This window comes from Canis lupus, chromosome 3 (genome assembly GCF_048164855.1).
Source record: "Canis lupus baileyi chromosome 3, mCanLup2.hap1, whole genome shotgun sequence".
NCBI classification, from domain to species: domain Eukaryota; kingdom Metazoa; phylum Chordata; class Mammalia; order Carnivora; family Canidae; genus Canis; species Canis lupus.
In genome coordinates, this window is record NC_132840.1 from 45337860 (window position 1) to 45360079 (window position 22220).

The 22220-nt window shown below is 34.1% G+C and overlaps 1 protein-coding gene and 1 pseudogene across 1 annotated transcript in view; one reads left to right on the forward strand and one right to left on the reverse strand.

The window, feature by feature from the left end:
* DNAI4 (dynein axonemal intermediate chain 4) overlaps window positions 1-22220 on the reverse strand; it is a 101874-nt gene that overhangs the window by 43889 nt on the left and 35765 nt on the right. The window contains 2 exon segments of the mRNA XM_072820690.1: window positions 5180-5335; window positions 21547-21686. Coding sequence (XP_072676791.1) covers window positions 5180-5335; window positions 21547-21686 — 296 coding nt within the window.
* LOC140631297 (U6 spliceosomal RNA) lies at window positions 5058-5154 on the forward strand (annotated as a pseudogene).

Genomic DNA, 22220 nt, shown 5'->3' on the forward strand with positions numbered 1-22220 from the left:
AAACAAACAAACAAACTCCCGGGAAACTAAGAACAGAAGTGAATTTCCTCAACTCGATTTGAAAAACCTCCACATAACTTCATATTTAATGGTGAAAACTCGAAAATTTCCCCACTAAGATAAGGAACAAGACTAGGAACCTTTATTCAACATCATACTAGAAGTCCTAACATAATAATTCAAAGAAAAGAAATAAAAGTTATACAAATTGGAAAGAAAAAGAACTTTGTAGATGACACAGTTGTTTATGTAGAAAATCCCATGAAAATTATAAAAAAATAAAATTTGGGGGATCCCCCTGGGTGGCTCAGTGGTTCAGCGCCTGCCTTTGGCCCAGGGTGTGATCCTGGAGTCTGGAGTCTCGGGATCAAGTCCTGCATGGGGCTCCCAGCACGAAGACTGCTTCTCCCTCTGCCTGTGTCTCTGCCTCTCTCTCTCTCAAATAAATAAGTAAATAAATAAATAAATCTATCTTTTAAAAAATTATAAATAAAATTTTCCAACTAATAAGCAATTATAGCAAGGTCACAATATACAAGATTAATATACAAAAGTCAATGGTTTTCCTATAAACCAGTAATGAACAATTGAAATAAAAACCATAATACTATTAATATTACCATTAAAAAGTTAAATCTTAAGGTATAAATCTAACAAAACATGTAGAAGATCTACATGAGGAAATTACAATACTCTGAGGAAAGAAATCAAAGAAGATCCAAACAAGTAAGTTTTCATGGATAGGAAGTTTCCATATTGTTAAGAGGCCAATGCTTTTCAATTTGATCTATAGATTCAGTGCAATCCCAATCAAAGTCCAACCAAGTTATTTTATGGATATTGACAAGCTGATTCTCAAGTTTATACGGACAGTCGAAAGACCAAGAATAGCTGACACAATACTGAAGAATAAAACACTGATACTACCCAATTTTAAGAATTACTATAAAGCTCCAGTTAACCAAGACAATATGATATTTGTGAAAGAATAGACAAATTGATCTGTAGAACAGAATGGAAAGCTCAGAAATAGACCTACTCAAATCTGGTCAACTGATATTTGATATAGCAGCAAGAAAATTCAAAGAAGTCTTTTCAACATATGAACAACTGGACATCCATATGCCCAAAAAATGTAGACATAGAATTTATGACTTATACAAAAATTAATTGAAATGAACCTTAGATCTATTTTTTTAAAGACTTTATTTACTTGTTCGTGAGAGACACAGAGAGAGAGGCAGAGACATAGACAGAGGGAGAAGCAGGTTCCTCACAGGGTGCCTGATGTGGGGCTTGATCCCTGGACTGAAATCATGCCCTGAGCCAAAAGCAGATGCTCAACCACTGAGCCACACAGGCATCCCAAACCTTAGATCTAAATATAAAACACAAAACTATAAACTTTTATAAGACAAGGTAAGAGTAATGCCTGGATGGCTCAGCAGTTGAGCATCTGCCTTTGGCTCAGGTCATGATCCCGGGGTCCTGGGATCAAGTCCCACATCACGCTCCCCACAGGAAGCCCGATTCTCCCTCTATGTCTTTGCCTCTTTCTCTGTGTCTCCCATGAATAAATAAATAAAATCTCAAAAAAAAAAAAAAGATAAGGGAAAATCTAGGTGGCCTTGGGGTTGGTAATAAATCTTTGGATACAATACCAGAGCACAATCTGAAAGAGAAAAAATATATTAAATATAAATATAAATGTAAAAAATATATTAAATTTAAATATATTAAATTGAAAATTATTAAATTTTTAAAATTATTAAATTATTAAAATTTAAAATTTCTGGTCTGTGAAAGATTGTTATGAAAATGAAAAGGCAAGCCCCAAACTGGGAGAAAATTTTGCAAAACACTTCTTTGATAAAGAACTTAATTTATCATAATTCAAAAAACTCAACAGTAAGAAAATAAACAGTCCAACTTTAAACGTGACAAAAAATTCAAACAGACACTTCAGCAAAGGAGATCCACATATGCCAGTAAACATATATAAAAAAATGTTCAGGGCTTCTGGGTGGCCCAGTTGGTTAAGGGTCTGTTTTCAACTCAGGTCATGATCCCAGGGTCCTGGGATCGAGCTCAGTGTTGTGCTCTCTCTCTCTTAAATGAATGAATGAATGAATAAATAAATATTTCAACATCACACATCATTAGTGAATTGCAAATTAAAGCAATAATGAGAAAAAAACAATAATGAGATACCACTATACATCCATTAGAACAGCTTAAAAATTTTTTAAAGTAATGATATCAAACGCTGACAAGAATGAAGAGCAACAAGAACACTCACTGCTGATGATAATAACAAAATAGTACAACCACTTTGGAAGACAGTTTCAAGGTTTCTTAAGAGTCTAAGCATACTCTCACTATATCATCCAGCAACTGTACTCCTAGGTTAACCCAAATGAAGTGAAAAGTTATGTCCACACAAACACCTACACATAAATGTTTATAGCAGCTTTGTTCATAGTCACCAAAAACTAGAAGCAATCAAGAAATCCTTCAACAAATAAAGAAACAAATCATGGCACATCCATACAATTTAATATTATCTAGTGATAAAAGTAAATGAGTTGTCAACTCGTGAGAAGACCACAGAAACCTTAAGGGCATATTGTTCAATGAAAGAAGCCAGTCTGAAAAAAGTTACATATTGTATGATTCCAACTATATAACGTTTTGGAAGAGGCATAACTACAGACATAATAAAAAGATCCGCAATGGTCAGAAGTACAGATATCTAGGTCAGTGAAACTATTCTTTACAAGACTGTAAAGATAGAAACGTGTCATTATGCATTTGCCAAAACTCATAGAACTGTACAACATGAGGAATGAACCTCACTGTAAATTAAGGATTTCAGTTAATAATAATGTATCAATATTGATTCATCAGTTGTAACAAATGTACCACCCTAATGCCAAATGTTAGCAATAGGGGAAGCTGTGGTTGGGGGAGGAATGAAGGAAAAAATTATAAGCATTTCCCAGTGCTCTTTGCTCAATTTTTCTGTAAATCTAAACCTATGCTTGAAATGTCTATTACTTTTTTAAAATCTAAAGGTTCCATTAAAAAAATCCCATGAGAGAAAATTGAAAATAATCTTTCTCTATGAACTGAGATAGGGTCTTACATATATTCAAAGATGAAAATCATGGTCCTTTTTCCTCCCTCGAATATAATAGAAGGTTAAAATACAACCTGTATCTTCAAAGTTTAAATGGAATAGAAATATTTCTTAAACCAAATATGGACCATATTTAACTTTTTTCTTTGTGTTTGCATTATAAAATCTCAGACGCAAAAGGGACCCTAGAGGTTATCTAGTCCTAGTTTTTATCTGAATCTCCCTTACATTCTCAATAAATCTGATCATTCAGCTCTGTTGCCAATCTTTTCCTATTTTTTTCATTTTCTCCCTTTTCCTAGGTCGGTTCTCTCCTATCCCCTTAATTGGCTATAATACTAAAATATATTTTTATTTTATTTTGTACTGTAGTTCTTTAATATTGATATGGCTTTATGACCCCTTGTTGCCTTTAAAAACATCCATATACACAAGAAATTAAATATCCACAAACTGAGACTTTTTTTTAGGACCTTCCACTTACACTTTTTCTGTGTCAGTGGCCTTAACAGAGGTGGAATATGTATATCCAGTTTTGAAGTCCCAATGTAATTTTCAGTCTAAGATTGATGTTTTTCCTAGCAACTTTTGGTAGGAAAAATTTTAGCTTCTAAAAGCATATGGACATTAACATTTAAAGAAAAAATAAATATTTCTTTAGTAATAACTAATAATTCATTTTTCCCTTCATTGTTCTCTAGGAAAATAAACTGGTGTTTATTTTACAAACAACTTCCAGTAAAACATAGCTATAGTCAACATGACTACAAATATAACTTTTAAAAACAAAAAAAAATATAGGTGACATGTTTTTTAAGTTTTAATTTTTTAAAATATTAATCTTAAGATATAACGATAGACCAAACTATTAGGTGGTAAGTCCTGTAGATCCAGAATCTCTGAAGGAAATGTAGTCAGTTATAAATATGGTAATTATTTTCTGAAAATTATCAATTCTCCTTAAACTTGATTTTTCAAAAATATTTCCTATTTTTAAATATTACATTTGTCTTTGTGTAAAAATGAGTGAGAATAGAAATATTTCAGTTTACCTTATGAAAATTTGCTAAAATTTTAACAAAACTTGCCAATGTGTAGTTATTCTGAAATAAGGACTACTCCTTATATGTAGTGATATTATTTTATAAGAAAAATGACTCAAAAGTTCAGAATAGGGAGAGTAAAACTGTCTAACCACAAAACAATCAGAAATGGAACTTAACAAATTCCTTATAGCTGGACTATGTAAAAATTCTTTCAGATTGCTAAGTATATTTGAAAGATTAAAATTTCGTGTTGACTTTAATTATAAGCATTTAATCTTAAAATTTAAAACACTAAAAGCTAAAGTTGTAATGCAGGATTTCCCAACCTTGTAGTGTTATATTTGGGCCAGGTAATTTCTTATCAGGGCTGTTTGGTGTACCAAAGGATTTTTAGTAGTATCCTTGGCTTTGACCCAAAAGATGCCCCCATAGTCATGACACCCAAAAATGTCCCCAGATATTGCCAAATGTCCCCCGGGGAGGTAAAATCATCCCCAATTAAAAGCCATGGTCATCAATTTATCTCCATTTTAAGTTGTTACAGAGCTAGCAGATGTTCTTTTTCTTATAAACTATAGTCTACAGAAAGAAAAACAGAAAATTATGGAACCCACATGTTCCCACACGTATGAAAGAGAACTTAAAAGCAAGTAAAGAAACAACAGAAGAAGATAGAATCTTTGAAACTCTTGACAGATATCCAAGAAAAATTAATTTTTTTAGTTCGGAGTCCAAGATGATGTGAAAAAGTAACAATACTATTTCTGAGTAAAAGTTGTAGTTTTATGTTCCACCAGAGAGTATTATAACTACTAAGAAAGAATTTATTTACAATGGCATGTGCAAACATCATTTTTAAAAAAACTGAAAGAGTGCTTGCTTAGGCAGCACATATAGTAATATTGGAGCAATACAGCATAGCTCCTGTGCAAAGATGACATGCAAATTCGTGAAACATTCCATTTTTTAAAAAATGAAATAAATGAAATCTTACTTTTTTCTATAGTACTCCCTGGCATTCTTTGCTCTCGATCTTTAGGAGGTATACTTGCTCTACTAGTTGATTCAAGCATAGATTGTTTTGCTGCTAAAGATGAAAGCTCCATAGCATTGTAAGAATCATACAAATCCCAAGTACTGGACATTACACCTAAATAAAGAGACAGAAAAGTAAAAATTATTTTAAACCAAATTCTAATAGGCTAGCTTATATATAATTAGTTATAGCAAAATCTAAGATAATATCTACTGTTTAAGAAAAGAATACTATATTTTACAATGGCAGGAAGTAAAGATGAAAAAGAAATAAACCGTGAGGATACCTTCAGATCCTTATACTTTTGCATCTACTTATACATTAGTGTTTTAATGATAACTCCAAATTATCCTCACCATTCTTTCTTATCCCCACACCTCTCTCCCCTCTATCCCAAGCTGATGGAGCATAATCTCATCCATCTGTTAGTATAGGTCTTGGTTGATACGGACCAGGACAATCATGTCACAATAAGGATTTAATGATCCTTTACTTATGATTAACATAGTTATATTCTATAGAACTTTTATTTTTTTTAAGATTTTATTTATTTATTCATAGAGACACAGAGAGAGAGAGAGGCAGAGACACAGGCAGAGGGAGAAGCAGGCTCCACGCAGAGAGCCTGATGCGGGACTCGATCCAGGGTCTCCAGGATCACGCCCTGGGCTGCAGGTTTCGCTGCGCCACTGGGGCTGCCCTAGAACTTTTAATTTATAGTATTCTAATTCCATGTTTGTTATATAAAATCTCCTATATACTTATGTGAAAAGATTATACTTGTTGGAAAAATGGTAGACTCTTTTCTCAAGAAATTTGTAGAGTAGTATGGTTATTATCTTCCCTTTTATTTTTTATTTATTATTTTATTAAGATTTTATTTATTTATTCATGAGAGACATAGAGGCAGAGAGAGAGGCAGAGACACAGGCAGAGGGAGAAGCAGGCTCCATGCAGGCAGCCCAACGCGGGGCTCGATCCCGGGACTCCAGGATCACACCCTGGGCCGAAGGCAGGCGCTAAACTGCTGAGCCACCCAGGGATCCCCTATCTTCCCTTTTGAAAATTTTTGTTTGCATTAGCTACATTTTTTCAAATGATCAAATATAGCAATGATCTCCAAACAAAACTTGCAAATTTTTATGTCCAAAATTAAAAAAAATTTCCAATATTTTTCATTATTGATATAACAATGAAAGGTTCACATAGCAATTATTTTATCAGTGACCATGTAATAAAATATTCCTACATGCTAAACTTGCAAGAGTTTAAAGTACAGTGATCTAATAAAGAATTCTTTTCTCTGAAAATCAAAACAAGACTGAATATAAAAATGCAACTACTTCATTGTTATAATTGTTATTTTCATAAAATATAATGAAGGAGCTCTGGTATTTCACAATGTTTTCAATTAGTAAGAATGTTAACTCACATTTAATAATAACATTTCTATTTTATTGAACTGACCTTAATAATGTCTAACAAAGTTATACACATAATAAATACCTAGTCTATTTTATTGAATTGAAAAGGGTACAGTTTCTGTTGTTTGTAAAGTAAAAGACCATAAAAAGATACTATGTTTTTGAATATTTAATTACCTAACCTTCATTTAACCGAAAGTTTAACAATTTGAGTATATAGGAATATATTGTTACATCGTCATCAATAATTGCTACATAAATAAAAGTACATGTTATAAATGAGCAATGTAAAATGTTAGGGTGATTTAAGGTTGTTTCTTGTTTGAAAATAACAAATAACATTGGTAATATTAGTTTGGGTACCATCATGACATTTGTACATTTGAATAAATTAACCTAAGAAATAAAAAATCCTAAACCATATGCCATAATATCAAGCACAAAATGAAATGATAAATAATGAATGATTGGTTTTTGTTTGTTTTTTGAGGGGGGTTTGGGGCTTGGGTTTTTTAAAAAAGTTTTTATTTAAATCCAGTTAGTTACCATATGGTTTAATATTAGCTTCAAGTGTACAATTTCACACCTCAATACAAAAAAAATAATAAAAAAAAAACCACTTCCATACAACACCTGGTGCTTATCACAAAAAGTGCACTCCTTAATCCCCATCAGCTATTTAACCCATTCTCCCACTTGCCTCCCCTCTGATATTCATCAGTTTGTTCTCTGTAGTTGAGTCTGTTTCTTGAAGAAAGAAAAATTGAATGATTGTTACTTCCCAATTTTATAGTTATATTCTATTAAAGAAAGTTTTAACTAGCATCAGAAAAAGGTATTCCCAACTCTACCATGTTTTGAGCATTTCTGAGTCTGGGATATGTCTAAATAGTTTTTGCCCATTTAAAAATATTGTTTCTATCTACTAGTTTAACAGACTATGAAAGTGTAGCAATTAGCCATATAACATTTATAGAAAAATAATTTTACTTTTTAGCTGAGTAAAAAGATATGCTCAACATTAAAGAAGAAAAAAAGATAAATATGACTTGTATTTCCACCACCCAGAGATAATAACTGCTAACATTTTGGTGTGTGTCCTTCCAGATTCACATATGAACAAATACATATATGTATTTTTTTAAATAAAAATTAGTTCATATCACACATTTTTATTAAAAAAATTTAGTATAATATACATAGAAAACAAGCTGGCTTTTTGAAATCTACAATTATAGGATTTATTTTTTTTTAAGATTTTGTTTATTTATTCATGAGAGACACAGAGAGAGAGAGAGAGAAAGAGAGGCAGGGACATAGGCTCCCATGCAGGGAGTACCATATGGGACTTGATCGAGGACTCCAGGATCATGCACAAGCCAAAGGCAGACACTCAACCACTGAGCCACCCAGGCATCCCTATAGTTGTAGGGTTTAATATATTTTTAAAAGTTAGCCAGGAACACTAATACATTCATTGAATTATCCATTTATTTGAAATGCCACTTTTATCATAAATTACTATATGCGTACTATTAAGTGGAAAACTTTTTTCCTCACTTTCTGTGACTCTTTACAGAGGGAATTTGAGCTAAATTAACAGCCTGATCTCTCTATGTCCCTCATTCACTCATTGCCAGAGAAAAAGTGATTAATCCTATAGGAGAGTTTAGGAGAAGGAATTGCGCTCAGCCACTTCTGGGTTCTTTTATTAGGTCTCTTCAAGCATGCTTTCTGGTCTGTTCTCACTCCTAAAAAAGTCTGTGCTTGTCTAGCTGTGCCAATTATGGCTGGTAGGAAGGAAGAAATGGCACGTCCCTAGCGCTGCAGATTTGAGGTTACATTTTTTTCAGTATCTTTATCAGTAATAAGGCTAATACTTGATTTCCATCTCTCTGACTCCTGAATCTCTTTCAGTTTCATCCCAAATCAGGCAAAGAAGACATGTGATTTTTTTTTTTTTACTGATCCATAAGACTTTAATACTTATTTGGTCTATATTGTAATTTTTAATATTAACTTTCATTATTTTTAATAATTTTTTTCTGTGAAAAATATATCATGCGCATAAGAGTGTATAATACATATATGTGTAGTGTGAACAGTTACTACCATGTACTCACCAGCCAGGATAAGAAATAGAACATCTCCAGGTACTTAGGAGCCCTGGATGCTCTTCTATCTGGCCCTCTCTTTCTAGCTACCTCCAACAGAAGTAAATCCACTTTCCCTAACTTCTTTTTTTTTTTTTTTAAGATTTCATTTATTTATTTATGAGAGACACAGAGAGAGAGAGAGGCAGAGATACACGGGGAGGAAGAAGCAGTTTCCCTTTTAGGAGCTTGATATAGGACTCAATCCCAGACCCCAGGATCATGCCCTGAGCTAAAGGCAGATGCTCAACCACTGAGCCACCCAGGCATCCCTCCACTTTCCCTAACTTCTGGATAGGTCATTCTCTTGCTTTGTTTTAAGGTTTTTCTCCTGTGGTAGATGCTGTTGGTGCCCTGCCCATATCTATTACACATTACCTCTTACTAGCCAATCTCCAACTGCCAGCATCTGTATTGCTTTGCTTGGGGCCATCTTTGGCCACCAAGGCCACTTTGATGTCCACAAATTTGGCCTAGAATGCCAACAAACTAACAAGTCCATAAGCCTTCAAACAATGATTTAGAAAGTTGGAGCATGGGATCCCTGGGTGGCGCAGCGGTTTCGCGCCTGCCTTTGGCCCAGGGCGCGATCCTGGAGACCTGGGATCGATTCCCGATTCCCACATCGGGCTCCCGGTGCATGGAGCCTGCCTCTCCCTCTGCCTGTGTCTCTGCCTCTCTCTCTCTCTCTCTCTCTCTCTCTCTCTCTCTGTGACTATCATAAATAAATAAATTAAGAAAAAAAAAAAAAGAAAGTTGGAGCATGACAAAAATAACTCTGACTCCCAGAGTTCTCTAACAGTATTAAACTCCAGTTAACCAAAGAGGTAATTTGTCAGTATAACCTCTGTCAGCTACCTACCCTTTCTTATTTCACTTACTCTCCTACCAATGTTTCTTAGGATCACCTCCAAAATAAACGATGTGCACTCTGAACCTTTCTTCAGAGGTTTCTTCTTGGAAAACTTTTGAAGTTCAGAATCCATACGCACATAAGGCTCTCCAACATATACATATCTACACAATATATTGTCTAGTTTTAAAAATTGGAAAGTTAAAAAAAATTGGAAAGTTAATGATCATATGGTTTCACTCATATGTGGAATATAATAGTGAAAGGGATTATAAGGGAAAGGAGGGAAACTGAGTGGGAAAAACTAGAGAGGGAGACAATCCATGAGAGACTCCTAAATCTGGGAAACAAAGGGTTATGGAAGGGGAGGTGGGTGGGGGCATGGGGTAACTGGGTGGCAGGCACTGAGGAGGGCATTTGATGGGATGAGCACTGGGTGTTATACTGTATGTTGGCAAATTGAATTTAAATTTTTGAAAATGTATAAGACATTTTCAAAATAAAAACAATAAAATAAAATAAAAATTGGATAGCAAACACTATCACAGATGCATAAAAAAAAAAGAACAAAATCACCACTATTAAATGAAGACTACTAAAGGAGGACTCTCAGGAGAAGATCATGAGAACATTCTGGGTCATATTCTGATTTCAGCCTCCCTGAGAGTTTACAAGAGCCACTAATGATGAAATCACATAGTGAGACCATGAATATGTCCTTGGAAACATAGAACTTAATCCACTGAGGTACCTAACAAGCTAGGCATTGAATGTCCAATGAAAGTAATGTCAGGTAAGTGGGCAGCTCTGTATTTTCTGCTCCCCATGGCTTTTGGGCTGCTCTCAGGGTAAAACAGAACATGTATGTGCAGTGAAGTGAATTTCCTCAACTTATCTAAGAAAGCCACAGGAAAGGAGAACAGAAGTACATTAACAATGGTAAAGGCAAGCTAGATATAAAAAAAAAAATCGGCAGATTCAGCTGAGCATTCTATCCAATTCCATTTACAAATGCATCAAAAAGAATAAAATATCTAGTAATAAACTTAACAAAAGAGGTGAAAGAATTGTACTCTAAAAATGTATCTAGGGCAGCTTGGGTGGCTCAGCAGTTTAGCACCTGCCTTCAGCCCAGGGTGTGATCCTGGAGTCCCGGGATTGAGTCCCACATCAGGGTCCCTGCGTGGAGCCTGCTTCTCCCTCTTCCTGTGTCTCTGCCTCTCTCTCTCTCTCTCTCTCTCTCTCTGTCTTTCATGAATAAATAAATAAAATCTTTAAAAAAAAAGGAAAGGAAAATCTTGTGCATTGTTGGTGGGAATGTAAATTGTTGCAGCCACTATAGAAAACAGAAAGAAGTTGTTCAAAAAGTTAAAGATATAATTATCAGATGATCCGGCAATCTTGCTTCTGGGTATTTATCTGAAGAAAACAAAAACACTAACTCAAAAAGATACCTGTACCCTCATGTTCATTGCAATATTACACATAATCATCAAGACACGGAAGCAACCTAAGTGACCCTTTATGGATACATGGATAAATGAAATATCACATGTACACACACACAAATATTACCCAGCCATAAAAAAAAGAAGGAAATCTTGCCAACAATATAGATGGGACTTGAAGGCATTATGCTAACCGAAATAAGTCAAACCAAAAAAAAGGCAAATATCATATGATCTCTAAAAAACAACCAAAAACAAAGAAAGAAAAAAAAAAACCCAAGTTCATGAATACAGATTGATGGCTGCCAGAGATCAGAGAATAAATGGTGAGTGAAATGGGTTAAAAATTATGAACCTCCAGGTCTAAAATAAATAAGTCATGGGGATGCAAAGTACAACATAGTGAGTATAGTTAGTAACACTATGTTGTGTATTTTAAAGTTGCTAAGAGAGTAGGTCTTAAAAATTCTCACCACACATACACAAAAAAAGAGCAATGCCTGGGTGGCTTAGTGGTGGAGCATCTGCTTTCAGCTCAGGGTGTGATCCTGGGGTCTGGGATCAAGTGCCGCATTGGGCTCCTTGCAGGGAGCCCGCTTCTCCCTCTGCCTATGTCTCTGCCTCTCTCTCTCTGTGTGTCTCTCACAAATAAAGAAATAAAATCTTAAAAAAAAAAAAGTGTTGTATAGTGGTGAGGACTTCTCTATGATTGGGTCCCCTGGAGTTTTAAACTCTCAGACTTGTTCACAATGAACCTTCAGCAATTTATCAATTATAGTTCAGGTTTTCTATCCTAGACTTATTGCAGTAAACATTTCACAATATATCTATGTCATATGCCTGAAACTAATATAATGTTACATGTCAATTATATTTCAATTAAAAATTAAATTGAATTTAAAAGAATAAGAGCAGAAATCAGTGAAATTGAGAATAGGAAACCAATAGAGAAAATCAATGACACCAAAAACTGGGTTTTTGAAAAGATGAATAAAAGCAATAAACCTCTAGCCAGAATAAGAAAAAAAGTATTACTATCATAAATGAAAGACAGCACATCTCTACAGATCCCATGGACATTAAAAGAATAGCAAAGGAATACTATGAACAAGTATATGCCCACAAATTTAATAATCTTGATGAAATTCAGGATTAATTCATTGAAAGACACAATTTGCCAAAATTTACACAAGAAGAAATAGACAACATGAATAGGCCTATATCAACTAAAGAAATTAAAATTTAAAAAAAGAAATGGAATTGATTACTAATAACTTTCCAAAACAGAAAATACCAGGCTCAGATGGATTCACTGCTAAATTCTATCAGTCATTTAAGGGAAAAAATTATACCAATTTTATACAATCTTTGTCAGAGGATAGAAACAGAGGGAATACTTTCTAACTCATTCTTTGAGGCCAACATTGAATACCCCAAGGCAGACAAAAACATTTCAAAAAACCTCCAAAAAAAAAAAAAAAAAAAAGCTGACAACTCTCAAAGAATATAGATGCAAAATCTTCAATACATAAAAGCAAATCAAATCCAACAATGTCTAAAAAGAATTATACTCCAAACCAAGTGGAATTTATCACAGATATGTACAATTACTTTAACATTCAAAAATTAATGCAATCTGTCAGACCAGTAGTCTAGGAAAGAAAAATACATGACTGTATCAATAAATTCAGAAAAAAGGCATTTGACAAAATCAAATATCCATGCATAATAAAAACTTTCAGTAAACTAGAAATAGAAGGGAACTTCCTCAACTTGATAAAAACATCTACAAAAAAGCTACAGCTAACATACTTAGCCTTCCCACTATCAGAAACAAGGCAAGGATATCTCCTCTCACCACTTTTTTTCAACACCATATTGGAAGTCCAAGTTAATGCAATAAGACAAGAAAAGGAAACAAAATACAGATTGGGAAGGAAGAAAGGAAGCTGTCTTTGTTTATAGATGATATGTTAATGCATATAGAAGATCCAAAAGAATGCACAAAAACTCCTAGAACTAACAAGTGATTAAAGAAAGGCTACAGAGCACCTGGGTGGCTCAGTCAGTTAAGTGCCTTCAGCCTGGGTCAAGATCCCAGGGTCCTGGGATTGAGCCCCATGTCAGGCTCCCTGCTCAGTGAGGAGACTGCATCTTCTCCCTTTGCCCCTCTCCCTCCTGCTGCCCATGGTCTCTTGCTTACTCTCTGTCAAATAAATAAATAAAAATCTTTAAAAAAAGAAAGTAAGGTTGAAGGATATAAGATTAATATACAAAAAGCAATACAAAATTCCTTTCCTAAATGTTGGCAATGAACAAGTGGAATTTGAAATTCAAAACAATACAATTTAATTAGTGCCCCAGAAATGAAATAGTTAGCTATGAATCTAACAAAATATGTACAAAATCTATATGAGGAAAACTATAAAACTTCAAAGAACAAAATTAAAGAAAGACAATAAATGGAGAGACATTCCATGTTCACGTTTAGGAAGATTCAGTATTGTCAAAACATCACTTATTCCCAAACTGATCTATAGATCAATGTATTCTCAATTAAAATCCCAGCAAGTTATTTTGTGAATATCAACAAGCTGATTCTAAAGTTTATACTCGAAGAAAAATAAAGCTGAAAGACTAGCACTCCCCAACTTGAAGATTTACTATAAGTCTACAGCAATCAAGACAATGTGATATTGGTGAACAAATAGAAAAATAGTTCAAGGGAACAGAACAGAGTTCAGAAATAGACCCACATGATATTAGTCAATTGATCTTTGACAAAGAAGCAAATACAATGGAACAAAGATAAGTCTTTTCGAGAAATGGTACTGGAACAACAGGATATCCACATGTAGAAAAATGAATTTAGATGCAAATCTTATATCCTTTACAAAAATTAACTCAAAATTGATTATAGACCTAAAAGTAAAAAGTGAAACTATGAAAATCCTAGAGGATAACATGGAATAATATCTAGATGACCTTGGGTATAATAATGACTTTTTAGATAGAAGACCAAAGGCATGATTGTTAAAGCAAAATTGATAAGCTGAACTTTATTAAAATTAAAAATGTCTGTTCTGTGAAAGGCAATGTCAAGACAATAACAAGATCATACTGGAAGAAATCATTTACTAAAGGTACATCTGATAAAGTACCGTTGTCCAAAATATACATGTATTTCTTAAAACTCTATAAGGGAAAAAAATAACCTAATTTAAAATGGTCTAAGGAGCTTAACAGACACTTCACCAAAGATATACAGATGACAAATATTATACGAAAATATGCTCCACATAATATGTCTGTCATCATGGAATACAAATGAGAACAACAATGAGCTGCCACTGCATACCTATTAGAATGGCCAAAATCTGGAACACTGACAACAAGAAATCTTGGTGAGGACATGGAGCAACAAGAACCCTCCATTATTACTGACAGGAATGCAAAATGGTACAATCACTTTGGAAGAAACTTTGGCTGTTCCTTACAAAACTAAAAATATGCTTACCATATGATTCTGCAATATGTTCCTTGGTATTTACCCAAAGGAACTGAAAGCTTATTATGTCCACACAAAAACCTGCACACAGGTGTTTATATCATCTTTATTGGTAATTGCCAAAACTTAGAAGCAATCAAGATACCCTTTGGTAGGTAAATAGATTCGACTTTATCCTCTCCAGAGAGAAACTTCTGGCATCTGCTAGAGTAGAAGAGAGGAATTTGCTCAAAGCATGTATCTCTACTTGACTCCTTTTTATAACTCAGTAACATTTCATCAAATATATGTTACACATTATGTTTATCCATTCATCCATTTGTGGACATCTTGCTTGTTTCCATTCGTTGAGGATAAATATTGTTGCCATGAATAAGCATGTACCTGTATTTGAGGGCCTATTATATATATGTATACATTTAGGAATGGAATTGCTGGGTCATATGATAATTTGATTGTTCCTCAAACTATTAAAACTGGTTTTCATGGCAGGGGCACCATTTTGCATTGCAACTGGCTGTGTATATTGGCTCCAATTTCTCAACATCCTCCTTAACGCTTTTTTCCATTTTTAATTATAGTCATTTTAATGGGTGAGAACTGATAACTCGTGGTTTTGATTTGCATTTCTGTAATGAATAACGATGTTGAACACTTTTCATGTGCTTGTTGGCAATATGTATACATTCTTTGAAGAAATGTCTAAGTCCCAATTTTCTTAGTTTCCTTTTTGAAATGTTCATTGACAGTGTATAAAAATACAACTGAAATTTGTGTGTTGATTTTGTATTCTGAAATTTTGCTGAACTTATCTATTAACTCTAGTAGTTTTTGTGTGAATTCTTTAGGATTTTCTATGCTTAAGATCGTGTTATCTCTGAATAAAGATACTTTTATTTCTGATTTTTTTTTTTTTTTTTTTTTTTGGATAGACATAGAGAGAGAGGCAGAGACACAGGCAGAGGGAGAAGCAAGCTCCATGCCCGGAGCCCCACGCGGGACTCGATTCCCAGACTCCAGGATCGCGCTCTGGGCCAAAGCCAGGCGCCAAACTGCTGAGCTACCCAGGGATCCTCTTCCTTTCTGATTTAGAGTCTTATTTCCTTTTCTTGCCTAATCGCCTAGGACTTCCAGTACAATGATGAATAGAAGTTGAGAAAGCAGTCTGGATAGAATAGATTTTATCTATTTTATCCTTATCTTGTTCTTGATTTTATGGGGAAAGCCTCTAGTTTTTCACCATCGAGTATAACATTAGCTGTGGGGTTTTTATAAATGCCATTTATCAGATTGGAAAAATTCTATTCCTAATTTTTGAATATTTTTATCATACGACTATGTTTATTACAGTGATTGACATGTATGTTGAATCACCCTTGCATCATTGGGATAAATCCATTTGATCATAGTGCATAATCCATTTAAGGTGCTGCTGGTTCAGTGTAGTAGTATTTTATTGAGGATTTTTGCATCCATATTCATAAGGAATATTGGTATTAGTTTTCTTTTTTATGGTGTCTTTGTCTGGCTTTGGTATCGGAGTAAAGCTGGCTTCATGATTTGTGAGTGTTCTCTTCCATTTTTCGGGAAAATTATTTTTTGAAGGGTTGGTGTTGCTTCTCCTTTAAATGACTGGTAGAATTCACTAGAGGAACCATTTGGTCTTGGAGTTTTCTTTTCAAGATTTTATGTATTTATTTGAGAGAGAGAGAGAGCGCGCGCGCGCGCGCGCGCGCGCAAACGTTGGGGGAAGGGCAGAGGGAGACGCAGGAGCAGACTTCTCGCTGAGCAGGAAGCCTAATACTAGGCAGGGTTCCATCCTACCCCTGAGAGATCATGACCTGAGCCAAAAAACAGATTCTTAACCAACTGAGCCATCCAGGAGCTCCTGGGATTTTCTTTGTTAGGAAGGTTTGATTATTAATCCAGTCTCTTTACTTATCATAGCTCTGTTCAGATTTTATATTTCTTTTTGAGTCAGTTTTGACAAGTTGTGAGTTTCTAGGAATGTGTCCATTTCATTTAGTTATCTGATTTATTGATATACAGATGTTAATTTTTTATGATCTATTTTATTTCTGTAAGGTCAGTAGTAACGTCCCCACTTTCACTTCTCATTTAGTAATTTGAGCGTTTTCTTATTCTTAGTCTAGTGAAAATTTTGTCAGTTTTGCTGATCATTTCAAAGTACCAACTTAGTTTCACTGATTTTTCTGTTTATTCTTTTTGCTTATCTCCATTCTAACCTTTATTATTTTCTTCCTTATGTTGGCTTTTGGTTTAGTTTTATCTCCTTTGTCTCATGCCTTAAGGTGTAAAGTTATTGATGTGAGATTTTTATGATTTTTTTTATTGAAGTATAGTTGATATATAATGCTACATTAGTGTCAAATGGAGATCTTTTTAAAATGTATCTACAGCTATAAATTTCTCTCTAAGCACTACTTTCACTATATCCTATAAGTTTTGTTATGTGGTATTTTCATTTTCATTCATCTTAAATTATTTTCTTACTTCCCTTGTGCTTTTAAAGAGTGTGTTATTTAATACCCAAATATTTAAAAATTTTCCAGTTTTCTTTTGTTATACATTTTTTGTGTCATTTCATTGTGATCAGAAAAGATTTCAATTTTTAAAATGTTATTATCTCTTTTTTTGTGGCCTAACATAATGGTGTATCATGGAGAGTTTTCCATGTGAACTTGAGAAAAAATTGTGTATTCTGCTGTTGGGGATGGTGTGTACTGTATATATATATGTTATATCTAGTTTATATTATTATTATTCAAGTCCTCTATTTTCTTTTTGATAATCTGATTATTCAGTCCATTACTGACAGTGGGGTACTGAAGTCTCAACTCTTTGTGTAGAACTATTTCTCTCTTTAATCCTGTCAATATTTGCTTCATATATTTGGAGGCTCTCTTGTTAAGTACACGTATGTTTATAATTGTTATATCTTCTTTATGTATGGAACCTTTTATCAATATATAATGTTCTCTGTCCCCTGTAACAATTTTATATAAAGTCTACTATGTCTGATGTTAGTAATGCCATCTCACCTTTCTTTGGTTGCTATTACAACTTTCACTTTACATATTTTTGTCTGTGGATCTAAAAGTGAGTCTCTTGTTAGACAGCATATACTTGGATCGTGTTTAGTTGTTTTTTTTTTTAATCCATCCTACCAATATCTGCCTTTTAATTGGAGAGTTAAATCCACTTATTTAAAGTAATTATTGCTCAGGAAGGACTTCTGCCATTTTTCTTTTTCTTCTTTATGTCTTATGTCTTTGTTCCTCAATTTTTCAATTACTGCCTTCTTCTGTTTACTTGATTTTTCAATAATGTTCTGCTTTGATTCCTTTCTAATTTTATTTTTTTCAATTTTTAAGTTATTTTCTTGGTGATCGCCATGGAGATTACAAGTAATTTCTTAAAATTTTAACAATCTATTTTTTGAAGATTTTTATTTTTTTCGTAAGAGACAGAGAGAGAGAGAGAGAGAGAGAGAGATGGAGAGAAAGATTGGCAGAGACATAGGCAGAGGGAGAAGCAGGCTCCATGCAAAAAGCCCAAGGTGGGACTTGATCCTGGGACTCTGGGATCACACCCTGAGCCAAAGGCAGACACTCAACCGCTGAGCCACATTAAGCCACATTGTTAAGGCATCCCTTAACAATCTATTTTGAATTAATACTACCTTCCTTTAATAGTATACAAGAACTCCTATACGGTTCCATTACATCCACTTTATGTTGTCACAAATTACATCTTTATACACTGTGTACTCATTAGTATAGATTTATAATTATTGTTTTATGTATTTATTTTAAATTATATTGCAAATAGAGGAGATACAAACCAAAATTACAATACTGGCTTTTTTTTTTTTTTTTTTTTTTTAAGATTTTACTTATTTATTCATGAGAGACACAGAGAGGTAGAGACGTAGGCAGAGGGAGAAGCAGGCTCCATGTGGGGAGCCTGACATGGGAGTAAATCCCAGGATCCCAGGATCCCAACCTGAGCCAAAGGCAGACACTCAACCACCGAGCCACCCAGGCGCCCACAATACTGACTTTTGTATTTACCTATGTAGTTACCTTTACCAGTGCTCTTTGTTTCTTCATATGTCTTCAAGTTTCCAACTGTTGTCCTTTCATTTCTGCCTGAAGGATTCCTTTTAGCATTTCTCATAAGGCTATTCTACTAGTGATGAATTGCTTTAGCTTTTTGTTATCTGGGAGTAGCTTAATTTATCCTTCATAGGAATATATTTGATCTTAATTATTTAATTTCTTTATCATGAGAATTATTAGAAGGATATAGACTTCTTGTTTGATAGTTCTCTTTCATCTCTTTAAGTATGGCATCCCACTGACCTCTGGACACCATGGTTTCTGCTGAGAAATTGAGTGTAATCTTACTGAGGATTCCTTGTACCTGAGTCACTTTTTTTTTTTTCTGCTTTCAAGATTCTTTCAAAATTTAGTTATAATGTGGCTGACCTAAGTGTAGATCTGTTTGTTTATCCTTTTTGGGGTTTGTTGAGTGTCTCAAATGTCCAGATTCATGACTTTAATCAAGTGTTGGAAGCTTTTTGGCCATTATTTCCTTAAATTTATTTTGTTCCCCTCCATTTCTTTTTCCTTCTATCATTCTAAAATTCCCTTTATGTGTATGTTGGTATGCTTGGTGGAGCCCCATAGGTCCTTTGAGCTGTGTTCACTTTTCCTTACTCTTCTTTCTTTCTGCTCCTCAGCCTGTATTATATTAATTGACCTGTTTTTTAAGAATTGCTGCCAGCTCAAATCTGCCATAAATACCTCTAGCGAGTTTTTCCATTTCAATTATTGTACTTTTCATCTCCAGAATTTGTTTTTTTAAATAATTCCTATCTCTTTATTCATATTTTTTGTTTGTACATCATTTTGGTTTGCTTTAGCTCTTTGCCCACAGTTTCCTTTAGCCTTATCAGAATATCGAATACAGGGATCCCTGGGTGGTGCAGCGGTTTAGTGCCTGCCTTTGGCCCAGGGTGCGATCTTGGTGACCCGGGATCGAGTCCCATGTCGGGCTCCCGGTGCATGGAGCCTGCTTCTCTCTCTGCCTCTCTCTGTAACTATCATAAATAAATAAAAATTTAAAAAAAAGAATATCTAGTACAATTGATGTAAAGTCTTTGGATAATAAATACAATGTACTTCCACTGAGAGAGTTTCTGTTAATTTCTTCTTTAAACAGGCCTTACTCTCTTATTTCTTTCTATCCTTTGTAATTTTTTGAGAACTGAACATTTTGAATATAATAGTGTGGTAAATCAGAATCTTCTTGGTCCTTGGGTTTTGTTTTGTAGTATGCTGTGTGAGTCCTAGTTTGTTTGCTTAGTGATGTTTCTAAAGTATTTTTATAAAGACTGGATTCTTTGTCATGTATCATCTTTGAAGTGTCTGATCTTTGGCTTTTGGTCAGCAAGTGTCCTGACAGAGATTTCTTTGAACACTTGAATTCCTCCCCCATCAGAAAAAAAGGAGAGCAAAGAGAAAAGAAAAAGAAAGGAATAGAGAAACAAAGGGGGAGGGAAATCTCCTGGTCTTTGTAGATTGAGTCTGTGTTAAGGTATTCTTTTAATGCTTAGCCAGGCTGTTTACAAGTATGCCTTAGCCTTCATTTCCTGCTTGTACTGAGCCTAGAGATCAGCGAGAGGTGAAAGATTAGGATCTTTTCAGGTCTCTTCTGAGCATGCGTCCTGCCCTACGTATGCACATGACTTTCTAAATTTCCCTGTACATGCAAGCCTTTTTCAGTATCTTAATTTCCCAAAGAAGCTTCCTCCCTAGCTTTTTCTCTCACGCTTTCAGTGTGTTTCTTGTTTGATTCCCTCTAAGAGAGATGAGTTGTTCATTTGCCTTTCAATATTTGTGGAGAATGCACTATGCACAGCTGCTTTACCACCTGAGAGAGCTCTGAATTTAAAAATGAAGATTAAAAAAAAAAAAAACACACACCAGACAAGTGCTCTGTGTTAGTCCTTTAGGTAGCCTCCCAGATGGGTTCAAAGAGAGAAACCAACCCACTGAGAATAAGGTCTGCTCTGTTCCCTCTGGAACCAAAAGCCAGAAGGCAGACTGCTATCTTTAAGACCAACACCATACTGGGGAGGAGAGTATGGCAAGAGTGAGTAAAGATGCCACAAAGCTTTCCATTCATTATAAGTTGCCCTTTTTTTGATCTAGTACTTGCTTAGAAGTTTGTCTATTTTAATCTTTCAAAAGAACTAGCTTATAGTTTTGCTGAGTAACAAAGGCCATTAAAATTAAAAACTTTCTTCTAATTACCTTTTAAGTCCTACTTCACAGATTGTTCACTATACAGGATTGTTAATTTATAAACATAGAAAAAAAAAACAATAAGTGTAGTAAAGGACTGTCTGAGGGTATTCCTGTGTGCCATGCCAGCTGAGTGACCTTGGCAAATTAGCTAACTTCTCTTCACTTGTTTCTTCCTCCAAAAATGGGGAGTAACAACAGTATGTATTTCATAGGGTTGTTGTGAGAATTAAACCAGTTAATTTACGTGAAAGGCATAGAATAATGTCTGGCACATTTTAAATATTATTAGTTGTGGTTGATATTCTTTGTGAAAAAGCAGTTTCTCTAAATATTTCATAAACATTTGAAGAGTATAAAATTGCATGAAAGAGTTTCTATAGAAATTAAAAATGGTAATTATGTTACCGAAATCTTCTATATTTATGTTTATTACTCAGCATTTGTCATATTCTAAAAGCTATAGATCACCCATCTACCATTGCAATTTGGCCAAAGTATTTCTATCTTTGCTTTATATGTTTCAACATTTATTTGTTAACTGACAGACTCAGAAAATGTACATTAAAATACGGTAGTTTATCAAGAAGAATAAAATATAAATTACCTTTGTCTTCTTTTATGATTTTGTCACATTGAACATCTTTATTCTTTGGTGCTCCATTAATAGTCTGCATCATCCTTTCAACATATAAGTCATTACCTAATCTATTTCTACAAAGGGTCTCGTAATTCTTGTTTCTCCGACTATAAAAAATAAAGTATATTCAACTCATTAATAAAAAATATTACCACAGATATTATCTCTTTATATTATGTTTTCTCTTTAAACTTACCTTTCTTAATGTGGATTACATCAAACATGAAGCGAGAGTTCAAAAAACTCCTGAGGAAAAGATGGCACTGAACTACCTCCAAAGGATTCTATTTACTATACCTCTCAGCATCCTTGCTACTTTCAATGTCTACAGATAAGTTTTATGAACTTTTCTATAAACACTGAAAGCTATACATTTCCTTCAAAGTACTACATCTGTGTCATCCTGTGGGTATCATTTTCATAATTATTTAATTCTGAGTATTTCTTAAATTTCCATTATGATTTCCTCCTTGATTCATGAGGAATTTAGAAAATGTGCTTTTTAAACTTCCAAATGTGTATGTGACTATGTATCTATATTTTTATTGAAATTGTGTTATTAATTTTAACTTAATTATATTTGTGGCCAGAGAATTTAGTTTGTCTGATACTATTTCTTGGAAATTTTTGAAACCTTGCTT